The 27,298-nt window shown below is 41.3% G+C and overlaps 1 protein-coding gene across 1 annotated transcript in view; it reads right to left on the bottom strand.

Annotated features, from left to right (window-relative positions):
* FBLN1 (fibulin 1) overlaps positions 1 to 27,298 on the bottom strand; it is a gene marked incomplete at its 3' end in the record, with an annotated part of 87,206 nt that overhangs the window by 35,784 nt on the left and 24,124 nt on the right. Inside the window, exons 4-14 of the mRNA XM_084306584.1 lie at positions 15,361 to 15,532; positions 12,874 to 12,933; positions 10,519 to 10,620; positions 9,123 to 9,260; positions 6,578 to 6,715; positions 4,619 to 4,762; positions 3,576 to 3,704; positions 2,950 to 3,075; positions 2,259 to 2,378; positions 1,242 to 1,373; positions 574 to 697 (exon numbers count right to left, since the gene is read on the bottom strand). Coding sequence (XP_084162710.1) covers positions 574 to 697; positions 1,242 to 1,373; positions 2,259 to 2,378; positions 2,950 to 3,075; positions 3,576 to 3,704; positions 4,619 to 4,762; positions 6,578 to 6,715; positions 9,123 to 9,260; positions 10,519 to 10,620; positions 12,874 to 12,933; positions 15,361 to 15,532 — 1,385 coding nt within the window. The remainder of the gene's footprint in view (positions 1 to 573; positions 698 to 1,241; positions 1,374 to 2,258; positions 2,379 to 2,949; positions 3,076 to 3,575; positions 3,705 to 4,618; positions 4,763 to 6,577; positions 6,716 to 9,122; positions 9,261 to 10,518; positions 10,621 to 12,873; positions 12,934 to 15,360; positions 15,533 to 27,298) is intronic.

Here is a 27,298-nt window from a genome sequence, read left to right as displayed (position 1 = left end):
GGCCTTAAAGCCATAGGGCAGGTGGAAAAGTGGCCATCTGCATCAGCCATGCCACCAAAATTTTGAAACAGCTTCTAGCTAGCATTGCCAGCACCACGGGATGGGTGTAAATGAGCTGCCAGCTACCCCTCCTCCCATATTTGTGTCTTGTATTTTCAAGACCAGAATAGCTTTCTCTGACCTAGGTTAAGAGCCAACGTAAGAGGTAATTCTACCACTGGAGTATAATAGTTAGCAAAGGCTGAGTGTGACAGAAAAGTCAGAATTTTGAAGCTGAATGTAATCCTCCTAACAGGCTGGCTGCAAGGTAGCCAGAGAGACAACATCAACGTATGCTTCTAGAGAACATTATAATGCAAACTATTGACACATGGCATCTTCTTAAGGGAATACCTTTTTTTTTTTTTTTAGACTGAGATAGGACCATGAGAAAAGGACCAGACCTATGTGTGCAAAACTTGGGGTAGGCCTAACCAGTAAAGTATGTATTTGCCAGAATCTGTTCAGTCAGCAGTGTGAGGAGAGTATGCCACCAAAAAAAACCACAATGTACCTTGAAAAGAAAGTACTTACGTATCTCCAGACTTGCGGTAATTTTCTGGACATTCCAAAGACAGACAGCGAAAACCCCCCTGGATATTAAAGCAGGTCTCATTGAAAGAGCAGTTGTGGGTTTCTGCAACACACTCATCAATATCTGCCAAATGGAAAAAGGTGAGTGGGTTAAACACATGCTTTTCCTCTATTTGCAGGTGCCGTATGATGAAAATATCACATTAGGTACTAGAGAATATGGGGTGCAATTAAACATTATTACAGGATTAAGGAAAGCAGGAGAGCAAAAAGGAAGAAAACCAACCCAACCAACACACAAGAACAAGAAAGGGAAGAGCAGCAGTGCCACTAAGTGGGCAAGATTTAAATATTTGCTGAAATGTCTACAGCATTATGATATTTCCTTTTGACAGATAAACTAATTCATATCATTTAACAGTGGGAATCTTCATTGAGTTTGCTCAAATTCTTTAAGAGCAGTATAAAAACATAACTGCATTCTATAGGCTGTAAAAGAAACTTCTATTGGATCCCGTTATTTATTATAAAAAAATAGGTCCCTCCAGATTTCAAGCTGTTACTGACTGTTTTACTTTTAGTGCTGCAGGACTATAAACACAAAACCTTTCTAGAACTCTTTAGAAGCCCACAATCCTGTTACATCTCCCTGAAGCCTTTGAATGTACCTTGGCAGTTTCGTGCATTGGGTGCCAACCTGTAACCGGTGGAGGGACAAGTACACTGAAAGCTCCCAGGAATATTAATACATCGAAAGGAACAGATATGACCTCCAGTAGGTAAAGCACATTCATCAATATCTGCAAGAGGAAAACACCACTAATTTACTATGTCTGCATGGCATTTTACTAAGTGAACATATATGGTGTTCATGCTGCAAGGTTGAAACACTATTTTGTGATTCTAACTAGTAGAAAACAAAAACAATTGCTGATTAGGGCCACAACTATCTAATGAAGGTTGTCAGGAATAAATGGAGGTGTGAAGAAAATTAAAAGCAATCGAAGGGCTTAAGAGACAGTCTGCTTTTGTCTTATAAATGTGTAATAACACTGTAAATACAGTGACATCTTATTGTAGTACTTTACTAATGGGACAGAGAGGAATAGTATTATTCCTGTTTTAATAAAAAGGAAATTGTGATGTTTTGCCCAAGCTCTAACTGCATATTAAGTCCAAGATATCTAAGCTGAATTTCAAGATCTTGTCCACTGGGTCACACCCACATTCTACTATTACTTGATCAAAACCTACATACACATTAATTCAGAACCAACCACAAAAGAAGGATATATAAAATACCATGTAATAATATTGTATATTATGTATGAAACACACAAACACGTTTGTATGTTCACTTGCTGAAGACAAGAAATCGTGCTAGTTGCTCAGTAAAAAAAATAAAAATAAATTTTAAAGGCACATTTCTGACCAGTTAGGAAAGTACGTGAAGTTACAGTTCTGTGTAAACAGCAAAGCAGACACCATATAATCAAGCAGAGTTATTTCTAGATGAAGGCATGGGTGGGAGACTTTTATTAAGTACAGTTTCATAGTTTCACAGGAAAATAACAAACAGAATCAAATGTTAAAATGCATCTATTAAGAGTCTATTAAACTGTTTATGTATGTCATGGTGTGAACTGAAAATGCTTGAATCCTTTATCTGCAAAGACAGTTCTTACCTTCACATGAAATCCCATCTATGTCACTAAGTTGAAAGCCACGGCGGCAGTAACACTGATAGGAGCCATACACATTGGCACACTCTTGACTACAGGGGCTGCTCTCGCACTCATTTAAATCTGAAATGCAAAATTATACATCTGAAACCTCAATTTCTTGCTGTATTTGTCACTCCTGTTACATGACTGAGGTAAAAGTTTGATTATTTTTTTTCTTTAATAATTAAAAAAGGATGGTTTACATATTACTGAGTAAGCATGAAATAATGGACTTTGGGTGTATTATTCTCAAGAGGGTCTGGTAGTATAGGTCACTGTGTGCTATTATTTCCCACTGTCCTTCAAGGTGCGTGACTTGGAGGGAGTCATTAGGACCACACCTGCATCTTTATATTTGGATATCAGCAAAGCTGGTTGTGAAACTCTTGAATCTGATCTAGTCACATCACTTGAAAATGCGGTAAATACAGACACATACACCTCTGCATGATCCAGCCAAAGGATAAAATATTGGAACTGCGGACTACAGCAGTCTTGATTATTCATAGCAGCGTTCATGCTATCAAAGTGACAACATTGGGTTGATTTCTTGTACCAATTCAGAGCAGTCTTACGAGCTAAAATCAAACAGGAATAGCTAAACAGTGACAAGCTACATCTCATACTATATACCTTATGCATATAGCCATACCTTCACATGACCTGCCATCAGTTGAAAGTTTGAATCCCACGGTACAAGTGCAATAGTAGGAACCAGGAGTATTCTCACACTTGTGAGCACAAAGACGGCCTGGATAACGTCTGCATTCATTGATATCTGCAATGATAAACATACAGAGATCTATATATTGTCTGGCTTCCTTGAAGCAGTACTCTGGACAGGACCATGGTTTTGAGTTTTATTTTTATTTTCCAGATTTAAAATTAGAGAGGGAAGGATTTACCCAAAATGCTCATTTAAAAAGTACCCTTGTGCATAACTGAATTAGCCAATATAAAGAAGAAAGTCACTTTGATCTTCCAAAGGAATGTTTTTCTGTAGGTGCCTACAAAAAAAAAAAGTCACAGAAAACAATTACATGCACTCTCATAATCTTACCTTTTAGCAGGATAACAGATAACATGTTGACAATACTAATTCAGCTTCCTTTGAAGTATCAGCATGTCTTTAGTATGGTATTAGATTTATACAAATAATACAGTAGTCAATTTTACATTCAGATGAAAGGTTATGCAGAAAGCCATAATGTTCTTTACGCAGGCTCATTTTTTAAAATGCCATGGTTGGATTTACGTAAGTTGATAGGTACAACTTACCAACACAAGTTCTACTGATGACATCAAAAGAATAGCCAGATTTGCACTCACAGCGATAATTGCCTGGGGCATTTATACAAACATGTCCTTCGCCACATGGCTGATTGGAAGATAAGCATTCATCCACATCTATAAAAAAGGAAATGTAAGTACGCTTATGAGGATGCAAGTCGAGAGAAGAGCAACATGCTAACTCTTAGTTCAGATGCACATTTGTGTGTCCCTTCTATCTGTAAAATAAAGTATAAATTCTTGCTGCCTTACAAGTGTTTTATGGGCTTTCTTTAGTGGTAATTGTAAACTTTTGAAACAGAAAGTGAGACTTGGATCTAGCACCTAGCTTCAACAAGATCAGAGTAATAATTGCAAAATTCTAAATGTAAAATTCTTACAGAACGAGGTATCTCTCATACATGTGCTGTAAATCTTGATGGGACTTGGGAAGAAAAAAAAAACAGGAAATCGAGAAATCAGATAATCTTTGGAGGAAATTAGGTGAAAAACTATTTTATTGTGGATATTCAATATTCATGGAACCTATTTCTTCACCTAAAATAAGATGTTGGAAGACCACAGTCAGTTGTGCTTTGATAAACATTTACAGTAATTAAAAATGCAGGCAAAATACCTCTCTTTGCAACAGATACCTTAGTTAAATGCCAGCCCAAGGCATATCTGCCTTTCAACCTTATTTGAACGTCTTCTGAGAGACATTATGTGGCAGGTGATTCTTGCATTATAACTATTTATTGGGGAGATTTTAGATTACACAGCATTGTTCCAGTATATTGGTATAGTCACAGACAATGCCGTTTTCAGGGGAGGCAATTGTCACTTCTGTTTTTCTTAGTGTTTTACGAGTAATTTGAAGAACAGAGAGGATCTTTGTCACTCTTCACTTTCTGTGACTGCCATGAATGAAAGAACAGGATCAAGAACTGATTCTGGGAACAAGAGAAAATTAGGCAGAGCCCAGGAAACCAGTAAACACACATGGTTCATTTTCTTTAAACATTTTTTTTTCCTTCAGAACTGTTACTTACCTACACATCTTGTTCCATCTTCATTAAGATGATACCCTCGGCCACAGCTGGGTGAGATTCGCTGGCAGGTGTATGAGCCATCAGTGTTAATGCATATCTGCCCAGCTGGACATGGCATGTTGGTACTCAGGCATTCATTGATATCTGCAAGAGTACAGGAAGTCAATGTAACAATCTGCCGTCTATTGATGTTTCAGGTAAGATGCTTTTCTTACATCCCTCGTGGTTTGAAAAGCTCTGCTCACAGGACCACAAACATTTGTGTCATTTAGCTTCAACAATATTACGCCTCTGGGGTGAAGACTAGGAGAGGTACAAAAGGCCCAGATCCCATTCAAAAGCTTAGGAAATTGGCTGTAGAATTTGTCTTTTTTTAAAGGCCTTTACAAGTCATCCCCCCCTGAGATTTACAAAGAAATGATGAAGAATTCAGTTTACCAGCTCAACCAGTTACGTTGCAGTCTATGCGTGAGGATTACAGCAAGTGAGATGTAGTAAGTTGTATAGGTAGCAGTTGTCTGCATTTTTACAGAGAAAAACTACTTCTCACAGGTATTCACCATGAATACCTTACCTCATCTCATGTAAACATTTAAGAACTTGAACAGCTCTTTTTGTGTGCATGCGTATGTGTGTATTCACTATGCATCCCTCTACCATCCATGAAATGTATGGGTTTTTTGTTTTTACAAACTGGACATCATACACACACACAAGAATAAAAAATGAAAAGTAAAACCTCAGAATATGTAATGAGATGAGACTAAGCTATATCAGAGTATGAGAGTATGATATGGTACAGTTTATCTAATCAAGAAGGTAAGAAACTCACTGTTATCCAAGGTTAGCAATGTGCTATTAGCTCGGAGAGAAGGAGTTTCAGAGTTAGGAATAAGTGGCTATAGGTGCCACTTATTCCTAACTCTGAAACTTTTTGCCACTGCCAAAACACTCTGCGACAACTGGAAATGTTAATATATCTAAGACCTGACAGTCTGTAGGAACAGTCACTGCTTGTGAATGTATGGACCTGCATCTCAAAACCTTCAGCAATATCCAGTTTCACGTGCCTACTTCTTCCCTGCCTCAAGTTTTCCTCCTTATTTCACTGGTTCATGACCATTATTTTTCACAGTGGTACTGCTGTCAAAGAGCTACTGCTTTCCAGTTGCTACAATAAAAAGCAAAGAATTGCTTTGTTGAAAAGACAGTAAAGCTTTCATACTATTTCCCCCTCGACACCATATAAGGCAGCATTTTATTTACAGTTTGTAAAATCGGCTTGTGAATTTGTTTTGCTAATTATTTTGAGCAAGTTCATATTAGGGGACATAACCATTACCGCTGCAAATTGCTGCGGATTTACTGTCAGTGCAGACGTGGTACCTTCTACAGCTGTGGATCTAGTGTTGGCTATGGCATGTAAGTGTCTTCAAAGGGTTTGTTGTACACAACAACCAGCTCCCTTCATCTTGTTTGCAAAATTTTTACAATTTTATTTTCAGCCTCAGTGTTTCCAGGATCAGATTTCGGCACTACAGAGTACAATATGGTCAGGAGAATGTGGGGCTGACAATGAGCTAGAATTGGCAGCTGCAGCTGCTCAGCCAGTTTCACAAGCCCAAAACACACCATGCCACTGGGAGAATTTTAAAGTTAAGTTAAGACTTGAAAACACTACCCAAGGGAATAACTGACTTAAGGAAAATGTTCAAATGCAGCTAAGTGCCCAAATCTCATTAAAAATAGATAGCTAGTATTTAAGTCTTATTTAGAGGTCTTTCATCTGTAAATTTTACCTGTGCGACCAACCCTGTCTTTAAAAAAGCAGATAAAAGACAGCAGAGCAATACATACATACATGAAGAATGACTTGAGAAGCTCATAACTCACCCAGTGAAACTACAGATTAACTCCTAAGCATCACTAAGTATTCACTGAGATAAGAGTATGTCTTACCAATACAGTTGCCTAGCGCATCTTGTATAAACCCATTCATGCACTGTAGCTTGGGTCGGCAACGGAAAGATCCTGGAGTATTCTGACAGATAAAATCGGGGGGGCAGTTATGAGTACCAGTCTCACATTCGTCAATATCTGGTACATCACAAAAAAAAAATGTTAGCAGGAGTTTGACAAACTTTTTCATCACATTTAAAACATAAGACAGTTTAAAATGTCAGACAGATTAATCCTCAGCATATTTTCATGCATATCAATGCAGTGAACCAGGATCAACCTGTACTGTTGCTTCAAACAGAATCTCAGTAAAAACATATATAGGCATGTATGTGTTTATTATGCTATTACACATTTAGTTCTCATAACTAAATGGTTCAAAATGACTATAAAGCACCTGAAGCACCATGTTCAGTAGTGTTCAGTCTTGATTCAGCACTGTGTTTATGCATGGGCTTAACTTTGAAGTCAGTAGGACTTAATTGTGTCCATCTGCATTTTTAATTTTAACCTTAGGTCCAAAGTAGACACTGCTCACTTCTTTTAAAAGTGAATTAATTAACCTTGACTCTCATCTATATAAAGGCCTCTTTGCATTATTCTGCTTTAAAATGCATACAAATATGATTTACGTGCACTTTAATATTCCATTCTACTGCATTACAGAAAATAAATATTTGTGAATAAATTATGATTCAGACAAAGCAGACAAGGGCTAACAAGGTTTCATTCATGAACGTAACCTAGTCCACAGTGGCTAGTGATTGTTTGATGTTCACTACCTCACAATGGGAAGAAATCTCCTGAAACTTCTAAAATGCAGAAACTTCCTAGCTATAGCATACCTTGGCTTTCCCATCTATGCTATGGAAACAAGAGTAGAGACTGCTTATCCCTAATGGTTGTAAGATTCAGAAAATTATTGTGGGGCCTACTTTAAGTTTAGTATGGGTTTTACATTGTTACAATGAATTGTTTTAAATCAGCAGGGTTTTATATGCTGCACAACTCAGTAACAAGACAAATATTTTCCATGTCATTTTGCAAGGCATTTAAAAATCATACATGAAGATTATTAATTTTCTATTTTCATCATTATTGACATAATGTTAATAATTAACTTCACTACCACATCTTATCCAGATAAGAAATTTCTAAAGCTAATGGCATTCATAATTTAATGACTATATTCCCATTTTTCCACCGGAAAAATATTGTTGATACTTGCAGGTAAGCTATTTGTGGGCCTAAAATTGATGTCATTCAAATCAGCATGAATTTTACTTCAAAGGCAGCAAAGTTGGACCACAATACTTTCAAAAACCATCATCTCTATGTTCTAGGGGTTTTGTGCTGTAGTTTATTTATCAGCTTTTTCTTTTTCTTTTTTTTTTTTCCCCCCTCCAATCTATTATACATCATTAATCACTCTGTGAAGTAAAACCCTACCCAGAATTTTGTCTGAGGTAACTTACTCAATGGAATGAAATTACAGACTGTTTTTAAACAATTCTAGGTTCTGGGGGAACAGACCTTTTGGTAGTGGAAACCAATTCTACATCATATGGTGTTTGCTGCCAATTTATCTTTGCAAAGGTAGCATGTCAGGTGCAGCTACGGATACATGTAACAGCATACTCTGAGCTAGATGCAACATGAAATCATTAATTTATTTAGTTTTAAAAAAAAAAGACTATTACTCTCGTGTTCAAACACAGGTAATCGGCAGCACTGGTTTTAACCTTTTTTCACTTTTACATCCTCAAGAATGTTGTGATTAAGAAGTGAACTTCATTGCAATGAATTTAATCCTACTGAAGACAAAGGCTTACTTTTTTTTTTTTTTTTCCAGGATGCATCTACCTCAGCATTTTCAAAATTGAACTGCCTTGGTCATTTCACTTAACACTTTGCACTTAGAAATGTGCAAACTTGATTCTTTAAGATTAAAATAAACCATCAGATATGTGCCAGGAGCAGGACTTTGGCACTCCACTCATTAAGAGCAACCAGTTCGTAAAACAAGACTAGAACTAGCCAGAAGTAAACACCTCAAAAATGCATACAGTGTGAGTGTGGGTTCTTCAAAATCATCTTCTTCAGCCTGCAGATCAGCTCTTGTCAATGTATAATAACATTGACAAGATGTTATTCATCTACCACAACTTGCCAATGTATAATAAACATAGTTCTTTCTTCTGGAAGTCTTACCATAGTCCACAGGCAGCCTGTATTTGGTATTTGCAAGGTGACAGGAGGAAAACTACTGTCCCAGAAGAACTAAAGCTGTCTGTGTGCCCCTGTATAACTATGGCTTACACACATATTTCCGAAAACATAAAAAGAGCAAGACGTGATGATGGTTTAATGTTTGTTTGTTTTGGTAGTGTGTTTTGTTGTTGTTGCTGCTGTTTTTTGTGTTTTGTTCTTTGTTTGTTTGTTGTTTTTTTGCTTTTTGTTTGTTTGTTTGTTTTGTTTTTCTGTTTTGTTTTTCTTTTCTAAAATGTAAATCTGGAAGATTTCAGTTTCTCTGTCCAGGACATACCTTTACAACGACTGTCATCAGTTAGTTCATAACCAGTTCCACAGCTCGTGTCCCGCTGACAGCGAAAGGATCCTAATGTATTGACACAAGTTTGTCCAATCCCACAGCTGTGTGTACCAGTGATACACTCATTAATATCTGGAATTTGTAAAGGGAGGGGGGGATAGGGGATGGAGAAAGAAAGAACAAAAAAGAGTAAATAAAAATCACAAAACTACTGGCAAGAGCTGAGATCAAAGGCTATTTGTGGGCACACCTCCAATCACTGATTATTTTGGGCATCAGGATACAAAGAATGGTGTAGGTTTGTCCTCCCACTCCCAAAACATGGCTACTCCTCTCTGTTCTTAGAGTGTTAGATGTTTTGACTAACAAGACTAACTACTGATTCACTGTAATTAAGAACAGAAGGAAGTTGTACCAAGTGCGAGCAAAGGACCAACAATCACCTGACTGGGTCTAGTAGCAGATGATTGTATAACTATAGTGACTTATCGAATGCAGCAAACTTTCAGAAATGTTTCTCTTGCTTTGGATCTCACCCACGTATGACTTAAGGACTCCTCAGGCCACAGGCTGCAACTTTCTACTTTCTAGCTACTGATAGACATTTGTGAATTTTTCACCTTTGTCTTGAACCCAGAAGAGTATTTGGCATCCACACGTGTCAAATATAAGTTTTTTCTTTTTATATTTCACACTAGGCTAGTGTTAATCTGACCAATCATCAGTATCTGTTTTATATTCTGAAGTTTATATCACAGCTACTTACCTAGACCCCCTTTTCAGTCTGAGATAAAAAGGCACTTCTGATGAGTAACACTTTTCATCCTAGAATAGCTACTCAAAATATGTGAGGTGAACTATGCCCTGGAAGTGCTTGTTTCTCTTAAACAGAGAAAAAAAAAAAAAAAAAGTGCCTTGGCTGACTAGCTCGAAGCAGATGTCCACATTACGTCTGAAGTCAAGTGTGATGAGCTCCATCCCAGCCCACTTCATCTGATGCCCATTTGGTTTTTGTTCTGGGGGAAAATGAACAATTCTTCCCTCTTGACTATTCTCAGGCCACTAATGATCCACACAACTTTCAACCTTTTTGTCAGTTGTGTCCTCAACAAGCTGAAGAATCTTACTCTATTTCATCTGTCTTATCAATTATTATCTACTACTCAGTTATCATCTACTACTAAAATAGAACACAGGTATTTTATTTTGGCTCTGCTCAGAAGGAAAAGCTAAAAATCTACTATGTCTTCTTTTTAAGATTTCACCTCCTTTCATTGCTGATATAAACATATTCTGATCTCTTCTGACTGGATTTTTTTTTTTTTAACCTATTCTTGCTCTTTTGAAATAAGGATGTTGATTATTGAGGTAAAGGTTTTAGTTCTTTTACCTTCACAGTTGACACCATCTGGTTGAAGTTGATACCCAACAAAGCAGGAGCACACATAACTGGATCCGGTGTCTCTGCACTGCTGAGAGCAGGGACCACCACCTAATTGGATATTTTAAGAAGTCTTATAAAATTAGGAGGCTCTTCACAGGGACTGAAACAAATAAAAAATTTGCAGGATGCTTGCTGATTTATTTAGAAAAAACAAATAACTAAATACACAGGTATTAGAAGAAGGAAAGGGCTAATCTCTAGAAGCATTTGCAATTGTGTTTTCTTTCAGCACCAAAAATGAATACAAGGAGGAAGCAAATAAAACAGTTGCTCATAAACCCATCATTGTTAGAATGTGAAGGGAAAACGCTAGGAGCTCAGAAACCTCCTCAGATTTTGCTGATAAGTTATAACTTTGTATGATTACTACTATACAATGGGGAATAGAAGAGGCATTACCACAAGTTAATGAAACATTTTCATTATTAGCTGCATTTGGCTTTATTTTCAGCCTATAAATATTAGAACATAACTCCTGAATTAGCTACGGCATGTCCTCTTTCCTATTCAGCAGGCAGGAAACATGAAAGGGAAAAGACAGTATTGTAGGTGACAACAGGTTTAGAGAACATAAAAGACTTAAACCATACTACGGGGATACCAAAGATCTAGTGAACTGTGTACAGGAATCAGAAAGAACATGGAAGAGAGCTGGGGTTATTCTGGTGACAGAAAAAGAGGACTCTAAGAAATTTACCCAAAATTTGGCTAATCATGAAGAAAACATTTTTTCTGATCTCATTCAGAAATAAATTAATAATAGAAGCTTTTAATATTCCTACAATAAAGAAAGGGTTAGATACTTACAACTATTTGTTTTAAGAATATTGATATTCTTAGTACAAACAGGTTCTATCCTTTTCTCTTTTTCAGAAGAACGTCTGGATAGGCATTAAACAAAAGGCTTGAGATAAGCACTATCAATGTGGGCAAATGCAGCTATTATAACTAAAACTTTCAAGTGAATTAAAGAAAAATGTTTTTTTAAATTACCATAGTTTCTACTGAGAACAGGCCATTAATACAAAACAGAAATTTTGGTCTTCATAGTACTGGCAAAGGCAATGACATTGCAAGGAACAATAACTTTGAGGTTGAGATGGACAGTTACTGCTTTCTGAACCTCTGCTAATAATGTGAACTCCTGTCAGCCAAAGTAAAGCCTATCATGGAAGTGCTGGAAGAACAGAATTTATTTCCTCATATACCAGGAAGGTGCTCTAGAGCAAAGTGTTGCAAGTTTCACTGCATAGGAAATTTAAGCTTCGCCTGGTGAAGACTGGAAAAATCACACGTAATTTTAACTTGTCAAGTTTATCAGAAAATATATTGCAGACTGAAACTCTGATTTGTAATTAGTCACACCAATCCATCTCCTGAAGACATATGATTAAATGACAAATGCAACAAATGATTACATAAAGAAATAATGCTAGGAAAATATGTAACATTTTTTTTTTTTTTTTTAATTTGATCTCTTGTAACTAGCAGCTGGAGACAGAGGTTAGAGACAGTTTGGGCTTTTTTTAGAGCCCATGTTGGTTTTTGGTTAGAGCCAGTGTTTGGCTAATGACCTTAGTACATGTTTTAAACCTCTCTAAAGTACAACAGCAATACAACATGCATCACAGTAAATCATCTCGCAACTGGAATAGAAGTCCATTAAATTGATTTTAGCCTAAATACATTACTTAGTTCTGAAATGCCTGTAGAAAATAATAAATCACTGCTATTGTAAGTTTATAGACATGTAAATCACACATGACAAGCAGTAAATCGGCATATTTAGCAGAACAATATCCCAACAACACATTCTTCCCAGGAGGCAGAACAGTCTGAGGACACTAGCTGCTTTTCTTCCTTTCAGGTGATGCATCACAAAAGGAAACAAGTTCCACTTCGTATCCAATCACTCTGATCATCCCAAGAGGAGAATAAAAGAATGCACATATTTAATAGAGACTCCATTGATTCTGAAGAATCCGGAGTACTCCATGGGTTCAGTGAATAACACATCTGAGGTGCTATCAACTAGAAGTCAAATAAAAGTTAAATGTATAGTCTAAGCTTCAGCTAGGTTAGCTTCAGCTGGTCACCATGGCAGACAATGCTTTCCTTTACGAACAACTGAAGCATCACATAATGGCCTACTATTTCTTAAAAAGCATCTTCATTCTGTTCTTTTTACCCTTAACTAGCCTAGGCAAAAGGTTTGGGCTAATCGCTAGATCTAAGCTTAGTTAACCTTTATGGGAGACAATCACAAAAGAGCTGGCTAACAGGACTAGTCACCTGACTTACCTCTGCAGCCATCATGCAGATAAGGATCTTCTTGGTCTAGTTCCTCCTTTGAAATTTCAACTAAAAAGAGTAGAGAGAGATGTTAGAAGAGAAACACTTCTCACAGTAAAAGGCTGCCTGCTTGGGATGCAATTCAGGCCAGAGTTTTGGATACAACAGGACAAAATTAAAGAGCATTATTTACATATTTTGCAGCTATTTCATGCTTAAATTTGACATTCAAATGCATATGCCCATGAGGCATTTTCCAACTCACTGATTCAATATGAAAATCATGCTGTGATCATAGATTACGTATGGGCTGAGATTTTCAAATGCAGGTTCTTACCATTAGGCTTTTAACCAGAGCTTAACCTAATTTTCATAAGACATGTTGTTGAGGCATGCTTAGTTTCCACTGACTTTATAGTAGCTTGCGGTACTCACAGTTTTAATGAAAATCAGATTAACCTCAGTTATTTATTTAGATTTCATTCCAAAAAACTCCACACCCAACTTTTGGGCACCTAATTATAGCATTCTTTCAAATATGCTTCATGATCAGCAGTACTTCTGCTGCATACATGTGTCATGAGAGTCCTTTATCTCTATATGGAGGGCAGAAAAGAGCTGAATACATCTACTGACTGAATCTACTCATTAGTCAGAGAAATAACTAATGGACTTTGCCAGTCTCCACCACTTTGAACACTTCAGAAATGGTGGGCTGGTAATGAGATGTGTAAAAACACAATCTCAAAATACTCTGGTTATTGAGCAGGAAACTTAGTGCCATTGCAGTCCTCATCTGTATGCCTTTCAACCAATAGTCACTTAAAAGCAAATACTTGGTCATGGATCTGGAAGCAAATCTGTGAGCAGTGAACCTCTCAGGCCATAAGGATACATTTTGGTCATGCAGAGGCTGTTGAAAACAGTTTGTTCAAGTCTTGTCTGACTTTGTAGAGGACTCTTGGGGTGCAGTTACCCAAGACTCCTCTTTATGTGACCAAAAAAGCATCATACATGAAGTCTGTCTTACTCTCTGCAGCAGAATACCTTGTGTGTCTTGCTACTGTGCAATACAAACACAAGGTACTAGTCTAAGAAGCTGCCATACAAAATGGAGACTGACCTCCTCTTCGTGACTAGGGAAGGTGCTGTTCAAGTATTCTTTGCTCTACCTTTCTACAGGTAATCTTTGTTGTTAATAGGGCTATCTGACACATCTCCAACCACATGGTTGTTTCTTAGTTCAATGGTAAGAACTTTGTCCTGACCTACTTGCTGACATCTTGCATTAATGGTCATTGTGAATGCCACTTGCCCATAGAGGTAAGTGGAGAAATACTGTACATTGTGCTTGTAATTCTGGATTTTCAGGTATTGATATATCTCTTGTGTCACACAGACATTTTTAAGTCTGCAAATTCTTGGTATTAACACAGTAGTCTAGGTGCAAAGTATCTACTTCTGTAGACATTTCAGTCAGAGAAAATGGACAAGGGCTATTCCCCTATTGTGACAGGGGTACACAAAGAAATCGGCAAGCCATTTCTAAAGGTTACTTGATAAGGGTGTACAGTGACATAGGTCAGTTTTCAGAGACCTGAAACAAATCTGCTAACACACTGGCTTAAGCACACCAGCTCAAGTTTTTGTTGTGGGGTTTAAGTGATTGATTAGGGTGATGTTTTTAAAATCTGCCACTGGTCATCTTCAAGCCAGAGTGCATGTTTTCAGTGCTCAACAGCCCACGAAGGAGGGAGGCAACACCCTACAGCATGACTTTTCTGCAGTTTCAGTTCAGTCTGTTAAGTGAAAGATGAAAAAAGAAAAAACAGGTCTGTAAGTGTCAGTACGTCCACACTCATTCTCTTCAGATCTGTGGACTCGGTATGGAGAAGTGTGTCATGAGCTGCTGCTGTCTAGATCTCCCTCTCATCTGACAACACTGAAGTAAATGCAGAGACACAGTGTTGCCCAGAAATGTTCAGTTCTCCTAGACAGACTAAGCATTTCAAATTTGTAGGCATTTGCCTCACACAAAAGGCAACATTTGAATTCTGCATAGCTAGAAACTGCCATCTGGCTTTGAAATACAATTAAAAGAACAAATAAAAATAAAATTAAAAATTAATAGCTTATACTCAGTTTCTAAGATAAGGAACATTAATGACTGAAATAACTGTCTCATATTAAGTTCTTATACAAGGAACTGAGTGACCACTATTTAGCTCTTTTAATCTCTTGTGATATACATTTCAGCCATCACTAGCAAAAAAAATAAAATAAAATAAAATAAAATAAAATAAAATAAAATAAAATAAAATAAAATAAAATAAAATAAAATAAAATAAAATAAAGGTCAATATACGTGTACATTAAATTACTCAAAGGAGGTCTCAAGTTAGAGGAATTGCAACAGAAATTGTTTAAAGTACAAGCACTCCTTGTACCCCATATCATTTCCTCTCTCATTTTTTTATAATTTGCAAGGTAAAATACCCGGTTCCTTTTTAGGAGCATCATCACTGATGGACACATCAGTGCCTTCTTGTCCTTTCACACAACAAGCTCTGAAGACAATTCCACATTGGTATCCTATCTTCAGGTTGGATTCACAACTCTGTCCTTGAACTTGGGCGGTCTTTCCCAGCAAACAACAGTGACAACATTTCTGTTAAATAAATAAATAAATAAAAGTCACATTTTAGCCCCAGACAAATCACTGCAAGTTTTCTCAGTAGTTTCAATAGCGTTATATCACCTTGGCAAACTGCTGGAATTTTTCCTGCAAACTCTTTCAGAGCTTCTGGTATACTTGGGCTGTTATTTTAATCTATAGTTGAGTTCAGTGGGCTGTAGATCTGGCCTACACAGAGTCATACCTGGTACCCAAATCTAGTTCTCCTAACTATTGTGTATGTTGGATGTGTGTGCACAAATATACCAATATGATGATGTGGAGGACCAGAACATAGGAAGGACCTATGTATATGGAATGACAAGGCTCCCTGCCTGCAAACCCCAGTTTTGAACACCAGCGAACAGCAGGAACTCTTTAACACCTCTGCATCCCTTTTGTATCCAGATCATTAAACGGAGGCATAATCAGTAAAGTGCATGATTCAGTTTAAAATTAAACTGCCTATCCAACTTCCGCCCCCAAAAATACCCTTCTCAAAACTAACAAACAAGCAAGCAAATATAATTAATCCAAAGCTAGTGTTAACAGGTCATAAAGACAAGCTTTTCTGCTCTGGAGAACAGACCACATAATCAAGCATTATTTAAAAGCATCACAGTCCTCACATGGCTTCCAGCAATAAAATACAACCCACACCCTCTAGACATGCTAAACTACAGCCCAGGGATACACCACAGAAGTGAATACATAAATTAATCCTGTGGAGTTTTCCTTTAATTTTTAAATAAGCAGAGCAGATGGAATAAAAAACAACTAAACATTGAATTAAATTTCTGTAATTTTGCACTTTAAGCAATTCACTTACTGAAAACGAGGTAACCCTACAAGAAGGGCCGGAGGGCAGACCCGGGAAACTATAGGCCTGTCAGTTTGACCTCAGTACCAGGGAAGCTCATGGAGCAGATCCTCTTGAAAGTCATCACGCAGCACTTGCAGGGCAAGCAGGCGATCAGGCCCAGTCAGCATGGGTTTATGAAAGGCAGATCCTGCTTGACGAACCTGATCTCCTTCTATGACAAAGTGACGCGCTGGGTGGATGAGGGAAAGGCTGTGGATGTGGTCTACCTTGACTTCAGCAAGGCTTTTGACACCGTCTCCCACAGCATTCTCCTCAAGAAACTGGCTGCTCTTGACTTGGACTGGTGCACGCTTCGTTGGGTTAGAAACTGGCTGGATAGCTGGGCCCAAAGAGTCGTGGTAAATGGAGTCAAGTCCAGTTGGAGGCCAGTCACTAGTGGCATTCCCCAGAGCTCGGTGCTGGGGCCGGTCCTCTTTAATATCTTCATCGATGATCTGGACGAGGGCATTGAGTGCACCCTCAGTAAGTTTGCAGATGACACCAAGCTATGTGCATGTATCGATCTGCTTGAGGGTAGGAAAGCTCTGCAGGAGGATCTGGATAGGCTGGATCAATGGGCTGAGGTCAACTGCATGAAGTTTAACAAGGCCAAGTGCCGGGTCCTACACCTGGGGCGCAATAACCCCAAGCAGAGCTACAGGCTGGGAGATGAGTGGTTGGAGAGCTGCCAGGCAGAGAAGGACCTGGGAGTGATGGTGGATAGTCGGCTGAATATGAGCCAGCAGTGTGCTCAGGTGGCCAAGAAGGCCAACAGCATCCTGGCTTGTATCAGGAACAGTGTGACCAGCAGGGCTAGGGAGGTGATTGTCCCCCTGTACTCAGCTCTGGTGAGGCCGCACCTCGAGTACTGTGTCCAGTTTTGGGCCCCTCGCTACAAGAAGGACATCAAGGTGATTGAGCGGGTGCAGAGAAGGGCAACAAAGCTGGTGAGGGGCCTGGAGAACAAGTCCTACGAGGAGTGGCTGAGGGAGCTGGGCTTGTTCAGCCTGGAGAAAAGGAGGCTCAGGGGCGACCTTATCGCTCTCTATAGGTACCTCAAGGGAGGCTGTAGCAAGGTGGGGGTTGGTCTGTTCTCCCACGTGCCTGGTGACAGGACGAGGGGGAATGGGCTTAAGTTGCACCAGGGGAGTTTTAGGTTAGATGTTAGGAAGAACTTCTTTACTGAAAGGGTTGTTAGACATTGGAACAGGCTGCCCAGGGAAGTGGTGGAGTCACCATCCCTGGAAGTCTTTAAAAGACGTTTAGATGTAGAGCTTAGGGATATGGTTTAGTGGGGACTGTTAGCGTTAGGTCAGAGGTTGGACTCAATGATCTTGAGGTCTCTTCCAACCTAGAAATTCTGTGATTCTGTGATTACATTTCTTTCACTACTTTGAAACTACCTGTATTCTCAATTTTTCCCATATAGGGCATTATATACATGTTTCTCTTGCTATATGGCAGTAAAAAGTTCTTTTAAAGCCTAAAGCAGCATGAAAGTAAAATAATAAAGCATTTTTTCCTCATTCCTTAATATTTTTTTTTCTTTGAAGCATTCTGAATGAAGTCCATGCTGTAGACAAGCACGCTATTTTGTACTTCTTTTATATACTCAGCCCAATCCCTCTCCCGCTGCAGAATGCTGTATGGCAGGAACTCTTCCCTCCTGGACAGTACTGAGGTCTTCTTTTCATGCCCACCATAATGCTAAGATGCACATTTTCCCTTACTAGCTATTGTTTGACTGGACAGTTTCTCACTACCTTTTTATTATTTTGTTCTCCAACTACATCTGTACAGTGGCAGATGCTCTGGCTTCATCGCTAACATATCTGGGATATTTCCATCTTTTCTGGATTTAAAAACAAAGAGTTGATGATCTCTTTCAGGAATTGCCACATTTCTGAGGATTTGCTTTGTCTAACATCTTCCTGAGGCACCTTTCTTGAAGTTTTTAATATCTGTCTATAATTTTGGTGGATTTCCAATTCTCACAAACATAAGTTCCAGACAGAAATCAAAACTGAGCTGAAGATTCATTGTTTGACTTAAGCTTGTGTATTTTTGATAACAAAATATTGAGTTACTGAGTACAGCTGATTGATGCCTTGCCAAACTGTCATAGTATATCCTTTTGGATATCCTCACTGGCTTCTACTGTTAAGCATATTAACTGACTCACATCTACTTTGTCTTGTCACACAATGCTCAAATTGGGAGTTACAGAGTTTCCCTGGATGTTTTTGTAGAGAGTGATCATTAATTCTGCTGTTCTTGAAGTGCTGAATAACCTTATGTTCTTTATCACCTCCAGGCTCAGCCAGAACTTAAAGAAAAATCTGTCTCCAGCTAATGTAAATCTTCAGTATTGAGCCTGCTAAATTTTGCAATGTCCATGAGAAACTGCATCCCTATTTAACGTAACTGTATGCATTGAACCATTTGTTCAAGCCTGTATTTATTTTAATTGCGCATGATCCATCTTGATTTAACACTTTGATAATGATGATAATTTATGTTGATATATCACTGGCAAAATGATTCAGAGATGAAAAGCACCAAATGTTTTCTTAACTGATGTTAGGGTAACTGTTTTTTATGGTAATTGACCCTAAAAAATTCTCTACTGGCAGTCCTAAAGCCTAAGATTTCCTGTTCAACTAAAGAAAGAAGATGGAGAATCTGGTGGATGGCCTTTTAATCAGAGCACACTCAGGACTCTGTATACATGCATACTGCTCTGCATCTTATTTGTGAACTTGGAAAGTTGTTTATTTTCCTTTTCTCTCAGTTCTTCCACTGTGGAATGGTAATAATATAACAGTGATATGTCTGGTTTAATTGATGTTCGCAGAGCACTCTGGCATTCTGAGACACATGGCACTATGTCACTACCCTGGTAAGATTAATCTCAGTATATTCTTTTTCACACTAATTCTTTCCAGGATTATTAGCCTATTCTGCTTATATGCCTATTCAACTCTTACCCTTCGGTTTGGAATGCAGTCTGAATTCTATATTAGTTCAGTTCTCAATGTGTTTGCAGCCATTTTCCAAAGGCTGCCAGCTGCCTGGAGGCGTATTATGATGACCATTCGCCCATTTGCTAAAACCACTGCTGCCTTCATGGATGGTACTACTTAGGTACCAAGTGGTTATTACACACTTTCACTGCCTCCAAGTCTTTGCTTCTTAAGCGGTCCTGATAATCTCCAAGATTTTTCCTTTGCTTCTCTCCTGTTATTAGCAAAGGTCTATGCAGCATCAAAGCCATGGCTTGATTTTCACATTAGGATCGGACCAGATGACCTCAGGAGGTCCCTTCCAACCTTAATCTCTCTGTGATTCTGTGACAGAAAGCTCTGTGGCCTTTATCCAGTCCAATGATCCTTTCACTGCTCCTATTCCTTGCCTTCTCACAGAAAGGAATAAAGATGGGAGCACAAGTGTATACTTCAATGTCATACAGTTACTTTAAAATAAGCATTTACTATACTGTCCCGATAGCTGAAGTTGACTGCCTTGAGTGAAAAATCACTAGCGTCTAACAAAATGAAAATGAAGTTTATATACAAATACACACATGCACACAGAATCACAGAATTGTAGGGGTTGGAAGGGACCTCGAAAGATCATCGGGTCCAACCCCCCACCAAAGCAGGTTCCTCAGAGCAGGCTGCCCAGGTAGGCGTCCAGACAGGCCTTGAATATCTCCAGAGAAGGAGACTCCACAACCTCCCTGGGCAGCCTGTTCCAGTGCTCCATCACCCTCACTGCGAAGAAGTTCTTTTGTATGTCAGTGCAGAACTTCCTGTGCTCTATCTTGTGACCATCACTCCTTGTCCTGCCCCCACAAACCACTGAAAAGAGGTTGGCCAAATCCCTCTGTCTCCCACACCTCAGGTATTTATACACATTGATGAGATCCCCTCTCAGTCCTCTTTTCTTCAGGTTGAACAGACACAGGTCTTTCTGCCTTTCTTCATAGAGAAGATGCTCCAGGCCCCGTATCATCTTTGTGGCCCTCCATTGGACTCTTTCCAGGAGATCCCTGTCTTTTTGTACTGGGGAGCCCAGAACTGGACACAGTACTCCAGGTGAGGCCTGACCAGGGCAGAGTAGAGGGGGAGGATCACCTCCCTTGACCTGCTGGCCACCCTCCTTTTAATGCACACCAGGATCCCATTGGCTTTCTTGGCCACAAGGGCACAGTGCTGGCTCATGGTCAACCTGTTGTCCACCAGGACCCCCAGGTCCTTCTCCTCAGAGCTCCTCTCCAGCAGGTCATTCCCCAGCCTATGCTGATACGTCTGGTTGTTCCTTCCTAGGTGCAGGACTCTACACTTGCTCTTGTTAAACCTCATTTGGTTTCTTCCTGCCCATCTCTCCAGCCTGTCCAGGTCTTGCTGAATGGCAGCACAGCCTTCTGGCATGTCAGCCACTCCTCCCAGCTTTGTGTCATCGGCGTACTTGCTGAGGGCAGACACTATTCCCTCATCAAGGTCGTCAATGAAGATGTTGAACAGGAGAGGACCCAGCACTGACCCCTGGGGAACACCGCTAGGCACAGGTCTCCAGCCAGACTCTGAGCTGCCAATCACCACCCTCTGAGCTCAGCCAGTCAGCCAGTTCCCAACCCACCTTACTGTCTACTCCTCTATCCCACACTTTCTCAGCTTTGCTAGTAGGATGTCATGGGAGACAGTATCAAAAGCCTTGCTAAAGTCAAGGTAGATGACATCCACTGCTCTCCCCTAGTCTACCCAGCTGGTGATGACATCATAGAAGGCAACAAGGTTGGTTGAGCACAACTTCCCTTGGTGAATCCATGCTGACTACTCCTCATAACATTCTTCTCTTCCAGTTGCTTGGAGATGGCATCCAGAACAAACTGTTCCAACACCTTTCCAGGGACAGAGATGAGACTGACTGGCCTGTAGTTTCCCGGATCCTCCTTCTTGCCCTTCTTGAAGACCAGAGTGACATTGGCTATCCTCCAGTCTTCAGGCACCTCTCCTGTTCTCCAGGACCTTTCAAACATGATAGAGAGCGGTTCGGCGATCACCTCTGCCTTAGTACGCATGGATGCGTCCCATCAGGACCCACGGATTTGTGTGCATTGAACCCATTCAGACACTCCCAAACCAATCCCTTGTCATCAAGGGGGGAGATCACTTCCCAGACTCTTTCTCCTCCCTCTAGGGTCACGGAGTCCCATGGGGAGTCCTTGAAGCAAAGACTGAAGCAAAGAAAGCATTCAGTATCTCCACCTTTTCCCCTTACTAGGACACCCCCCACGTTCAGCAAGGAACCCACATTATCCCTAGTCTTCCTTTTACTGTTTACATGCTTTAAAAAAAAAATAAAAATCTTATTGTCTTTCAACTCTTTTGCAACCCTCCCTCTTTTGCTCTCACATGCACCCTTGCCTTGTAGCAACCTAGTCCATGAGATACGCCCAAGCAGGTCCTGGAAGAAGTCAAAGTTGGGTCTCTGAAAGTCCAGGGTTGCAATCCTGCTTTTAGCCTTACTTCTTCCACCAAGTTCCATCTTGAACTCCACCATCTCATGGTCACTGCATCCCAAGCTGCCCCCAACCTTCAAATCCCTAACAAGCCCACCCCAGTTGGTAAGGACACAGTCCAGGAGCACCCCCCACCTCATTGGCTCCTACACCACCTGCAACAAAAAATTGTTTTCAACTCATTGTAGGAGCCATTTGGACGGCACGTGCCTCGCTGAGTTGCTTACCCAACAGATGTCCAGAAAATTGAAGTCCCCCATGATCATGAGGCTGTTACCAGCTGCTTGTAGAAGGCCTCATCGACCTCCTCCTCCTCCTGATCTGGTGACCCACAGTACACCCCCACAACAGTATCCCCCATACCAGCCCACCCCTTCTCACCCCACAAGCTCTCCACTTGTCCTTCACCCTCCCCCAGGTGGAGCTGGGTACACTCTAATTGCTCCACTCATAAAGGGCAACTCCTCCCCCTCACTTCCCCAGCCTGTCTTTCCTAAAGAGGACGCAGCCCTCCATGACAGCGTTCCAGTCATGCAAGCAGTCCCACCATGTCTCTGTGATTGCAACAAGATCATGGCCCCACAACTGAACACAGATCTTGAGCTCATCCTATTTATTTCCCATGCTCCGCGCATTGGTATACAGGCACTTTAGGGAAGCAGCAGGCACAGTTACCCCTGGAGGGATGCAAGAAGAAGAAAATTCCAGACAGCGTATCAGGATCATTACCTTCTCTGAGGAGCCCTTGGACGATCCTATGGGACAACTCAGAGGTTTTTCCCTACTATCTTCAGCAGTGACAGCAGTGACAACTTCCCCCAGCCCTTCTCTGTCACTTTTAGCTCCCCTCCCCTCCACCGTCAAACCTAGTTTAAAGCCCTGGTAATTAGCCCAGAGAGCTTGCTCCCCAACACACTTGTGCCCCACTTGCTGAGTTGAAGTTGGTCAGCAGCCCACATACCCGGCTTCTCAAAAGGCTGCCCAGGATCGAAATACCCAAATCCTTGGTTCAGACTCCACTCCCTCAGCCAGTCATTCACCTGTCCTGTTCTCCTTTTTCCTGGGTCCCGGTCACCCAGAGGGAGGACAGAGGAGAACACTACGTGCGCCCCTGATTTCTTCAACAACCTTCCCAGGGATGCAAAGTCCTTTTTAATATTCCTAATTTTTGTAGTTGCAGCTTCCCAGGATCCAACCTGAATGACAACACAAGGATAGTAATCCTCCGGTTTAATGAGCTGTGGCAGAGCCTTCCTAAGGTCTCTGACATGTGCCCCAGGAAGACAGCACACCTCTCTGGGTAGGTTATCCAGCAAACAAATGGGAGCCTCAGTGCCCCTCAGCAAGGAGTCTCTGATCACTAAGACTCTCCATTCTTTTCTTGTGGCACTGGTTGTGATGCATTGCACTGCCCGGACCCGATCCCTGTGCTCAGTAATTCCCCCAATCCTGACATGCTTTGCATGTTTGCTTCCCGGGTTCGGACTACTGTCCAGACCCTCAACCACATCCTTTTCCTGCCTGAGAAGGGAGTCACCTACAACAATTACCCTTCTGTCTTTCTTGGTGGAGGCAGTCTTGAGACATGGAGTTAACTTCCTCACGCTAGGCATCCTCCTGCGTGCACTTTCTATCTCAACCTCACCTACCAGTCTCTCAAGCTCCAGGGCCTCAAACCTGTTGTGTACGGGCACCTGGGAAGGTGGTGGTGGGGGGGAGGATGTTGCCTGAGATGTCGAGCAGGGACCTGTCTCCATTCATCCTCAACTCCCAGGTCCCCTCCCTCTACCCAACAATGACAGGAGGATCTGGATAGGCTGGATCAATGGGCTGAGGTCAACTGCATGAAGTTCAACAAGGCCAAGTGCCGGGTCCTACACCTGGGGCGCAATAACCCCAAGCAGAGCTACAGGCTGGGAGATGAGTGGTTGGAGAGCTGCCAGGCAGAGAAGGATCTGGGAGTGATGGTGGATAGTCGGCTGAATATGAGCCAGCAGTGTGCTCAGGTGGCCAAGAAGGCCAACGGCATCCTGGCTTGTATCAGGAACAGTGTGACCAGCAGGGCTAGGGAGGTGATTGTCCCCCTGTACTCAGCTCTGGTGAGGCCGCACCTCGAGTACTGTGTCCAGTTTTGGGCCCCTTGCTACAAGAAGGACATCGAGGTGATTGAGCGGGTGCAGAGAAGGGCAACAAAGCTGGTGAGGGGCCTGGAGAACAAGTCCTACGAGGAGTGGCTGAGGGAGCTGGGCTTGTTCAGCCTGGAGAAAAGGAGGCTCAGGGGCGACCTTATCGCTCTCTATAGGTACCTCAAGGGAGGCTGTAGCAAGGTGGGGGTTGGTCTGTTCTCCCACGTGCCTGGTGACAGGACGAGGGGGAATGGGCTTAAGTTGCACCAGGGGAGTTTTAGGTTAGATGTTAGGAAGAACTTCTTTACTGAAAGGGTTGTTAGACATTGGAACAGGCTGCCCAGGGAAGTGGTGGAGTCACCATCCCTGGAAGTCTTTAAAAGACGTTTAGATGTAGAGCTTAGGGATATGGTTTAGTGGGGACTGTTAGCGTTAGGTCAGAGGTTGGACTCGATGATCTTGAGGTCTCTTCCAACCTAGAAATTCTGTGATTCTGTAACGACAGGGCAGGGGTTCCACCCCCATTTGGGGTGTCTCGCCCCGGTACCTCTCCTTCAGGCCCTGCAGGGAGTCACTCCACCAGTCTATCTCCTGCTCACACTCCCTGATGGCCCTCAACCTCTCCGCCTCCTCCTTGAGCTCTGCCACCAGGCAGACCAGGTCATCCACCTGCTCACACCTCACACACACAGTGTCTCTGCCGCCCTCAGAGGGCAGCAACAGGCTCAGGCACTCCCTGCATCCAGAGACCTGAACTGCCGCATTGCTGAGCAGGCAGTCAGTCTGGGTGGTTACAGACTTCCTAGGGAGAGCTCTCTGCCTAGTGTAGACCATTGCACCCTAGCTAGTGATAGACAGCCCTCAGAGGAGTTGTTCTTATGGGCGGGGGCATCGCTCTGCCCTCCCTGCTCACCCTGCCCTCGTTAACTGCCGCGCCCCGACCTGTTTGCCTGTCCAGGTCGCCGGGCTCCCCAGGGGTGGCTTTTGAACGGCCGGGGAGAGGGAGCTGCTGGCTCCATGTACTAGGACTGGCTGGAATGTTAACTTTCCCTGCAGCAGCCCATATAGTGCTGTGCTCTGCACTTGTAACTGGAACAGCAGTGTTATCACACCAGTGTTGTGTCTGCTGCTGAGCAGTGCTGGCACAGCATCGGGACTCTCTCTAACCCTCCTAGGAGGTGGGCAAAAAGTGAGAAGAGAAACATCACCAGGGCAGCTGACCTAAACCAACCAAAGGGGTATTCCATACCATGTGCTGTCACACTCAGCAATAAAAGGTGGAAACAGGAAGAAGAGGGGAGGGGTGGGCTCTCGTGAAAACGTCGGTCCTCCTCCCGAACACCGGCTACGTGCGTTGAGGCCCTGCTTCAAGGATGTGGTCAAACATCACTCATTTGTGGGAAGTAGAGAGTAATTTCTTTCCTCTGCACTTCCACATAGCCTTCATTTGTTTTATTTGTTTGTTTTCCTCCCTTTTTTTCCTTTCCCCCTCCCTTTTCCCCTTTCCCTTTTTTTTCCCTTTAGTTAAATTGTTTAGTTCATATTAGTCTTTCTTTTATTATTATTATTATTATTATTATTATTATTATTATTATTTCCCTTTAATTAAATTATCCTTATTTCAACCCGTGAGTTGTTCTTTGCTTTACTTCTAACCCCTCCTCATCTAAGGACAGGGAGTGAGAGAGCGGCTGTGGTGTTTAGCTGCCCAGCACGGTAAAACCACCACACTCCGCCTACGCCTCATCAGCCTCCCTCGCAAGGGCTGCCGGGCCGTGGCGACTGCCTCGAGTGGCCTCAATGCCAGAGAAAAAGCCCTGCCTGTCCAGAGGCCCCTGTCCACTGCAGAGCGTGTCTGCCCCGGAGCCGATCGCCTTCAGTCCAGCAACAGTTACATGCAAGACATCTGGAAATTTATGTTTCATGTGATTAGGAAGCATCTGAAATTCCTGTTGTTTATAAGCTCTGTTAATTAGTTACATTTAATAATAATTCTTTATTATTTATGTCACCATTTAAGTTACCGAAGCTTTAAGAGTAAACCATGTACACAGGTAACATGGTTTACTCTTAAACCATGTTACATGGACATACAAAAACACAGGTTTTGTATGTCTGTCCACAAGAGGTCTCTCACTTGCTGAAATTCAGACTAATCAGTAAATGCTACGAAAAATGGACAGAGAAAAATACAAGCAAGTCAGAGGAATTCTGTGTAACTTTTGAAGAGCTGAACAAAAATTAAAACAATGCTCAGCAGGACTAAGTAATAAAACTTTTATGATCAACTAATATATACAAACAAAATATTCTTGACAAAATTTGAGAGAGAAGGCCATATCTTGATCTTTGGAAAAAGAAAGCATCTAGGACAAATTTTGGGAAGATATCCAAGCACCTTAAAGAAGGTCAGATTTGTAAAAATTTCTCCCCTTTTGCAGAGCTGCACAGGTAGAAGCTTTTGTAACACCATGTCTAAATCTCTTGTATCAGCAACAAATCCTGAATTTGTCATATTTTGAGGAAGATTTTAAAGATTAATGATTAATATTGCATTCATTTTTTTCAAGGCAATAAAAGCTATAATTCCCAGAAACTGAAGGAGTAGAATTATGTCCTTCATTACCTATGCCTGCAGCCTGAAAGTGTAAAAGCTGAGGCAACTGTTTTCATAACATGGCCTTTTTATCTTCTTTCCAATTGCATGCTTTGGATTCAAAAGAAAATTAGCTGTCTCACAGATCCAAAAGATTTACTGTGCTACTTAAGCTAAACTTAAATAGACCAACCTAAGCAAAGTGAGATCCAAGCCCATGTGCAGTGGGCGTGATATAGAGTTTGTTTACCACAGTGGGGCACAATCACCAACTATAATGCATGCCTACAGGTCATCACATTCAAAATGCTACCAGCAAAAGAAATGATGAATTGTTCACTGATACTAGATCATAAATCAAGGAGATCATTTACAATAGTACTAGTACGGCTACCCATGTGTATCTAAGTGTTGAATATTCCTGTTAAGAGAGTAGTGGGGCAGAATGTGGCTCACAAAAGTTAAACAGCACTGACAATGTTTATACTAGTAAATTAAACAGGGACAGAATATGGGCTCTGGCACTGTCCCACAGTCATCTCCACTGTTTAAATAATAGCAAGCTGTAATGGCCATTAACATCCTCTCAGGCAACACTGAAGCATGTTTGGGGGTAAGCACAGGCCAGAGAGTGTTCCCAACAGCCCTCATG

The sequence above is a fragment of the Netta rufina genome (assembly GCF_964035555.1).
Source record: "Netta rufina genome assembly, chromosome: 1".
Classification (NCBI taxonomy): domain Eukaryota; kingdom Metazoa; phylum Chordata; class Aves; order Anseriformes; family Anatidae; genus Netta; species Netta rufina.
Note: the sequence above shows the minus strand (reverse complement) of the source record. Positions and strands in the feature narration are given on the sequence as shown.